We start from the raw sequence: 8,186 nt of genomic DNA, 5'->3' as shown, positions 1-8,186 counted from the left end.
CGATTTTCTTCGCATCGGCCGAGCGGCCTGCCTTCTCCTGGTCGAGCTGCTCCGTCAGCTCCTTTATCTTCAACTCCAGGCCCCGCGCCTCCACGTTTTTCTTCTCCAGATCGGAGATGGCTGTGTTCTTCCGAGTAGTGGCCAGAGTTATCTTTGCGTCAAGCGACTTGACTTGTCGCTCGGACTCGGCTAGGGCGTGGGCCTGGTCAGCTGTCTTCTTCTGCTCAGCAGCCAGCAGAGTTTGAGCTTTCTTCAGCTCTTTTTGCAGCTCGGAGTAGGAAGGGCCTTGGGAGCCGCTCGGACCACCTACCGCCTTTAGTTGCCTTATCTCTTCGTCTGCCATGGCCAGGCGGTTGGAAACTGCTATCTCTTCCACCCATCTCTGAAGCAAGGGAGGCGAAATATCATACAAAACGCTGTTTCAACCTTACCCTGGTCGTCGCAATGGCTAGCGATGTAGTCTTCATCATCAGAGTCATCTTCTTCCGCCTCGTCCTCCACATCTTCGTGTGCCTCTTCGAAATGGTCCGGATCGGATCCCCGCAACTCTTGATCGGAAGATGAAGAAGTGATCGTGACGACGGCAGCGGCAGGTCGACGGGAACGTCGCATGGATGGTCGGTGGCTCCTGAGCCGTGGCGGGGAAGAGTGTCAGCAATGGCCTCAACCGGAGCGATCAACTCGTCGGTCGAGGCGAGTCGGTCGGACGAAATGGTCTCGAACACGGCGCCTTGCCTTTAGCGATCCTGGCCGGTCGGAGGTCGGACCGCGGTAGCCGTCGCGTGAGTCTCTACCGGCGCCTCTTTTGCGATGGCTGTTCTTCGACGGACCCTTCCTCGGGCCCGTTGGTTCCACGGAGGTTGCTCCGCTCGCCTGTATCGTCGAGCGGCCGATTCGGCCTGGTGCCGCTCTCTCCTTCGTGAGAACCGGCCATTTGGATACCAGGCGCCTCCATTTCCTTGGTCGCATGCGGCCTCCGGTGCCTTTCTCTTGAGCAGCCATCACCGAGTCCATAACGATGTCGGTGCATGAAAGAAGAAGAAATCGTTAGCAATTAAAGCAAATGCCCAAGCAAAATTCTTACCGAAGCTGGTCGGAAGCGTATAGGACTCAGCCCAAAAATGTACATCACTCGCTCGTGAAGAAGTTTGTTGATGTCGAGCCGCAGACCGGCTAGTACATTTGCGGCGTGAAGATAATCCGGTCGGGTCTTGAATTTCTTCAACTCGGGAGTAGGAGGTAGATTGACCTGCCACTGGGTCGGAAAGTTGGGCTGACCGGGCATGCGAATATAGAAATAATAGTCCTTCCAGTATTTATTGGAAGTGGGTAGTTTATTGAAGAAGACCAGACCGGGCCGAGCTTGGAACATAAAGGTGCCCGGCTCGGCTTGCTTAGGATAATAGAAATAAAAGAAGACCTCCGGTCGGAGGGGAATGTTGTGAATCTTAAACAAAACGACAACACCGCAGAGGAGACGGAAGGTATTTGGTACTAAACTTCCGAGCGGCACGCCAAAATAATTACAAACGTCTACTATAAAAGGATGCACGGGGAACCGCAGACCGGCGGTAAATTGGTCGCGGAAGACACAGAAACCGCCGCGCGGCGGTCGGTGTGGCCGAGCGGCGGGACCAGCTAGGCGAACTTCGAAATCCTTGGGAATTTCAAAATTGTCAGCCAAAATATCAAAATCCCGTTGTTCGAAACGGGACCGCATGGTGGTATACCATGGGCCTAGGGATTGTTCTTCGGGATGAGAAGAACTGGCCATGATCCGGACAGAAGAAAGCAAAAAGGAAGTTTCAAAGACGAAGAAAAGGAGTTTTAAAGTCTGGAACTAGGGGAAGAAATGCGAATTAGATACCAGAAAGGAAGAAGGAAAGATCTAAAAGCTTACTGAGATGAGAGGGATCGAAGAAAGGCGCCGAAGAGCGCCAAAGGGCAGAAACAAGATTGCCGGAACTCCGAAGCGCAGAGAGCAACAGTAGAGGTAATGGAGGCAAGTGAAGGTGAGAAGGAAGTGTAAGAATTTATAGGGTGAGGGCCGGGCGGCCTCCACCGTCGGATCCAGGTTACAGGAATCGAAGCATGCATCTAGCCGTTTATTTCGAATTGCTTCGATCACATCAAAACATCATGCCACCGCCTCCGTACTCCGATGGCGTTGCTCCACGTGGTAGTCAATCATTCAGAGCATTTAATGAAGGTATGATCAACCTTGATGTCGAAGATTGGCGCAGAACGCGAGGAGATCCGGTGAAGGTCATCCTTGATTCATTCAAGGATATCTCTGCCGCTGACCGGGCGGAGAGTATTAGCATGGAGGAGCAGTTCGGCTAGACTCACAGTCCAGTCAGTCGGACTATTCGCCTCCTTCGACTAGACTTGAAGGGGAGACAAGTGATCCGGTAGTAAGAGCGGGCCCCCCTCTTGCAAAGTCAACGCCCAGTGGAAGTCATCGGAGCAACCGCCCATCCGGGGAGAGTGTGGTCCGACCGGACGGACGGCTGTAGAAGGCCGGTCCGACCGGACTGCCGGCAGGCCGATGGAATCGAATACCCGGATGGGTCCGGACGGCTCGCACTTATGGTGGGGAGGCACCCTGTCAAATCGGGGTTCCGACGCTCAGTTAAAAAGGTCATGGACCGAGCTGACCTTTTGATCGACCACAGTCATAAAGCACCCCTGTTTATTAGTCTCCACAAAGCTAAAGTAAACCACCGCGGATGTCCGGTCGGATGTTGAGGGATCTGTCTGCTCGGACGACAAGTTTGGAGCAAAGGAAAAGGCCAGAGGATTTCTTTCTCTGACAACCGGTAGGTTTCACGTGTGTGCCATGCTCTAAATCTTGTGACAGGGGATTCAGCTGTCCCATCGAGGGCATGCTTTGACTGTAGCGATATGGGTCAGGTAAGCTTTCTGACAGCCGCATACCTAGGAAAGGACAGGTAAGCTTTCTGACAGCCGCATACCTAGGAAAGGACAGAGGACACGTATGCACCTCGGTACGCGTGCCCAAACCCTTCACAGCTCTATATAAAGAACCTCAGGTTTCCCCGGAGGTAAGATTGGCTACGTATTCTGAGACTTTGGGGAGCCACCTTGTTCATCGTAATTTACCTGACTTGAGCGTCGGAGGGTCGCCGCCGGGAACCCCCTTCCCGACTCGACTTCTGTGCAGGTTAGCCGGAGCATCGCGCCACCCGCAGGAGATCTACATCAGCGAGCCGGAGAGCGCCACGTGCCCAGCGTCTGTTGACTTCTGGTTCGGACAGGATCACTGATCTAGTGTATTAATTGCTGTAAAGAGGCTTCTTCATCTAAAGGAGAGTTTAGTGTGCTTTCAACTTTCTTGGATTAACAACCTCCCCGGTTATAATCAAGTAAATCTCATTATGCCTATTCTTTTCTTTAATTAGTCTATTATTTTTTTATACAAGTGTTTGATTTATTAAAGATATAAAAGTTCGAGAAAGGTATTATTGTTGTGCAGGCTATTCACCTCCTCTAGCTGGTCGCCACAGAGACCAACATACACGATCCAAAAAAGCTTGCCTAAGTCGCTCAGTAGGGAATCTGACATCGGTAGAGGGGATACTAGAGCTAACATGGGATGGATTAACGTTCCTTCATTCCCTAAAGTGATAATACATGTAAATATTCAAAAGAAAATGTAAATATAAAGAAATAAATATATAGATAGAATTAGAGGGTGCCTAGGAGGTATATTTGGAGTTTAAGAGGTGAAAAGAGGAGAAAAGAGGTGAAGACATCGGTTGGAGGGCGCCTACCCGAAGTCGTTTTCGCGAACAGAGAAGTTGTCTATTCATTGTTGATGCAGCGATAGGAGGAGGCCCACTTGGCGCGGGGTCAACTGCCAGGGGGGATGTCAAAGTCAAGATGGTCAACGCTTAAGTGTCAAAGAGCCGAACGGAGGATAAATGCAATGGTCGGTTGGGACAGGTAGGGCTCGATCAGCGGGGGACATGTCCGAGCGGACGATCCTTCCGATTCGGGAGCATACCAAGCACTTAAGTCATATTATCGAGACGCTGAGGGAGATTAGATCATTTTGTCCGAGCGGATGAAGACAGGTTACTACACAGACACCGCACGGAATGACAACTGAAGTTGACAAAGCAGAGGACTCCTGGCCAAGCGGCTACCCGCTCGGCCAAGCAACAGAACCTGACCGTGGGTAGAGCGCAGTCCTGGCATAGCGGTTGGCCCGCTTGGCCAAGCAGTAGAACGGTGGTTCTCGCGACATCCTTTCATAGGACATAATGGAGAACGTGGTCCCAAACATATTGGAGAACGTGACTACAAACGTGTTGGAAGACGTGACCATGAACATATCAAAGAGCGTGCCCATGAGGAGCATGTATGTCGCCTACCAGAGCTCTATATAAAGGAGAGGTCCATCACTAGTAGAGGTACGTGTGATTTACGGTTGACGCATAATTATACTGTTTCACTTCTTCTTCACATTCCGGTAATTGACTTGAGCGTCGGAGAGCCAACGCCGAGACCCCTTCCCTGGTTTGCCACTGATGTCATTTGTTTTACAGAACGGAGTAGATTCCACATCCGGTCAGCGAAGTCGCTACATCCCAACTTTCCACCCGCTTTAGGACAGGATCAGCTGCCAAAACCGGGATTGGAGGCGCCTTTAACTTGATGGAAGACACCTTCAATGTATTATGGAGGGCGCCTTCAAAGTCGGTGAAGACGCCTTCAAGTGTTTTGGCGGGATTTTTGTCGCTTTAATGGAAGGCGCCTTCAATACTTATTGAGACGCCTCGAGTGGATTTTGACCTAGGCTGTAGTTCAGTTATTTTGAGTTTTAATTTAAATTTTAGTTTTAAGTTTAATTTGAATTTAAAATTTTAAGTTTAATTTAAATTTATTAAAATTTTAATTTAATTTAAAATTTTTATTTTAAGTGTAATTTTAATTTAAAGTTTAAGTTTAATTTGAATTTAAATTTTAAGTTTTAGTTTTAATTTCAAGTTTAATTCAATTTTTTAATTCGAATTAGATTAAATTTGAATCTGAATTTAATATTGAATTAAGTTAGATTTAAGTTAAATTTGAATTCTATTAATCATTTCATCCCATATAAGTTTTAAGATAAAAATATCTTATATTTTGTGAGAAGAGCTAAGTTAATTTTTAGATATTTGTTTAAATGGTGTTAGATTTAAATTTAGCTTTAGGTCGATCAAGTAAATATTTTTTGAATAAATTTCTAGACTGTGGTGAATCATCTGGATATCATTAAAATAATCACGTATTCCAAGATTTTTTAAATAATCATGTCTAAAGAACTTAATACAAAACTTTAGTTTAACCTATTTAGATTGATAAGAAATAGCTTCAATTAATTTTACTAAGTCAAATGTACTAGGTCGAACACATACAATTCTTTTTAGATATGTATAAATAGAACTTTCTTAACTTACTATCCCCGCAAATCTTTTTAGTATTATTTGTTAAGTTAAATTAATCTTATTTTTTCTAGCCCTAATTACTTTAATTGGGTAAGATTCATATTTTTGAGGTACCAATTAATTTAAAGTCTCCCTTAAATTTTTTTTGAACTTAGGTTTAAATTGTTAGATTGATGTCAATTTGTTTTTTAATTATAGTAAATTTAATTGTAGCTTGAGTTTATTATAATGAAGTTTGTAGTTTATGTTTGAATGTGATTTATTTACTTTATAGTTTAAATTTTGATTTGACGTGTTATAGTTTGGTTTTTTATTCGTTTGGATTATTTTATTTTATTTTTAGATAATAAATTTTATTGTTAAGTATATAATATTGATTAGCGACAACACACTTGTACAAACCCGGTCGTAAGGTCTCAATTGACCACTCAAATCCTGCCACGCAAACACTCACGTCCCAACACGTTTCCAGGCCTAGCTCTTCTCCTGCCTCTTTACGTGGCGCAATCCAGCTACTCCAATGGCGACCCAGCCTTTTAGTTCCCACGTGGCACGCCATGCGGCTACGCCTATCACGGGCTCCGTCATCCACGTGTCGAGCCGCCTCCTGAATCGTTGTTCCCGTGAGACCCGGTCACGCGTCACTCACGGCAACACGCCTTGTGTCATCTAATTCGCTGCCCCGGACGGGACACCAAGCACGAAACCAACGCGACAGCGTCTCGATAAAGTACTACCGTACGCGTTTGCGGCGCCCGAAAAGCCTGCGCGGTGGTTGTAACCGAGTAGCAGGCAGATGAGAAGAGGTGTCCGGCTGGCGAGGGGCCCACAGCAGGTGGCGCAATGAAAAAGGTAAGCGCCAGGAATCATGGTCCGACGCACACGTGGCACGCTCTTTGGTCGAAGGGTCGTGTCTATTTAAATGGTTTTCTTCCCTCCGGGGCTCGAAACGAAATTTTCCGAAATCCCTTTTTGAAGAAGCAGCAGCGGAAGAGGCGATGGAATCGTTGCCCTCGAAGGGAAGGCCAATCGCAGCGGAGAAGGACGGCGATGGAATCGATCTCACACTTAGACTCTCCGTCGGCGGGGGCGTCGAGAAGAAGAAGAAGAAGAATAAGAAGAAGAAGAACCCTGCTCCGAGAGTCGATCGCGCCGGCGATCGGATGCCGGTGAAGGAGAGGCCGACACAGGAGGATCGGGCGGCGCTGGAGTTCCAGATGAAGCAATCTAGGGCGGAGGATAGGGCGGCGAAGGAAGAGGAGCTTTCATCCGGCGATCGGTCGAGGGATCCCCCCAAAGATGGGAGAAATGGGGCTGCCCGAATCCCTAACCCTAATCCTAATCCTGATCTATTTATCTGGAAGCATCCTCTTCCGGTGGTGTACCCTTACCACCACTTGCAGTACTTGCCGACGCCGAACGGCTTTCCGTTCGGGTTGCCCTTCGTGATGCCTTGCTGGGCATCGACATACCCAGCGGCGGTGGTGGCCGGAGGAGAGAATCTGGGCCATAAGATTATGCCTCGACCGGTGGCTTCCGGTGGCCCTCCTGTTCAGGTGAGGGCCGCTACGAATCCTTGCCATGGTGGTTTAGATAGCGAAAAAGGGATCGGAGACTTCGTGACGGGAAAGACTCCAGCCAAGATCAATTCGACCGGGAGCAGCGCGTCTTCGCTCTCGAATCACCGAAGTGGATCTTTTCAAGGTACAAAGCTTCTCCCTTTCGATCAATTGCTACAAATTGTGCATAAAAAGAAACACCTCTCAAACTATTGCTGTAATTCTCTGATTCGACGAACCATTCATTGAAATAGTAATTTAATCGGAATCATTTTCCCCTCTGTTTGAATGTTTCAGGAGGGTGCGTTAGCAGTGTTGATTCGAGGAACAGTTCAATCCCAGAAGAAGATGCGGCAAAGAAGCTGGTATCAGGGCCTCACAGAGCGTCCAACACCAAGTCACTCGAGCGCACGGCCTCCGTCAACAAGCCTTCCTCTTCCACTGCCTGCAAACTTTCGCTGTCGCGGCGACTGCCATTAGTCTCGGCGACCGGCGACGGACCGGACGGGAGGACTGTCAATGGCTTCTTGTACAGGTACAACTCCGAGTCTGCGGTGAGGATCCAGTGCATCTGCCACGGTAGATCCTTCACACCGGCGGAGTTCGTCGGGCACGCCGGCGTTGCCGACGTATCCCAGCCGCTGAAGCAGATTGTTGTGGTCGGCGGAGAGGGAAGCAGATAACTAGTGCTGTGTACATGAACATGATCGAAAAGGTTTTGTGAATATCCTTTCCAAAATTGTTAACAAAGTTTTATTTTATGGTTATATATATATATATATATATATATATATATATATATAAAAGATTTCTTGCTGCATGCTCTGTGCGGTTTGGTGCGGCGCGCATCAAAATTAGTGCTGGATTGATCCATCGATCGATCCAGCTCGATCCAGCGGGGCTGGATCGATTAGTTAGTCGATTCAGCCCCGCTTATCTTTTCGCGCCTGTCGTGTCAGTCGCGCCCTTCCACCATCGTCGGCCTCTAGCCAGAATCCGGTCGCGATTTGATTGGATTTCGATCGGATCGTGATCGGATTTTGATCGGATCGCGATCGGATTTTGATCGAATCGTGACTAGAATTGGCAGCGCTGTGTCTGCTAGCGTCGCAATCGATTTTGGCTACAAAACGGTCGGATTCCGGGCGTCATCTAGTCAGAATCCGGGCGCGAT

At 48.0% G+C, this 8,186-nt stretch overlaps 1 protein-coding gene across 1 annotated transcript; it reads left to right on the top strand.

The window, feature by feature from the left end:
* The first annotated feature begins 6,370 nt into the window (after positions 1-6,370).
* LOC122051345 (ninja-family protein mc410-like) lies at positions 6,371-7,779 on the top strand. The gene is made up of 2 exons (XM_042612443.1): positions 6,371-7,157; positions 7,310-7,779. The coding sequence occupies exons 1-2, from the start codon at positions 6,452-6,454 to the stop codon at positions 7,693-7,695; spliced, it is 1,092 nt and encodes a 363-aa protein (XP_042468377.1). The 5' UTR covers positions 6,371-6,451; the 3' UTR covers positions 7,696-7,779.
* Positions 7,780-8,186: the final 407 nt, after the last annotated feature.

The sequence above is a fragment of the Zingiber officinale genome, chromosome 3A (genome assembly GCF_018446385.1).
Source record: "Zingiber officinale cultivar Zhangliang chromosome 3A, Zo_v1.1, whole genome shotgun sequence".
NCBI lineage: Eukaryota > Viridiplantae > Streptophyta > Magnoliopsida > Zingiberales > Zingiberaceae > Zingiber > Zingiber officinale.
This window is presented reverse-complemented; position numbering and strand designations above follow the sequence as displayed.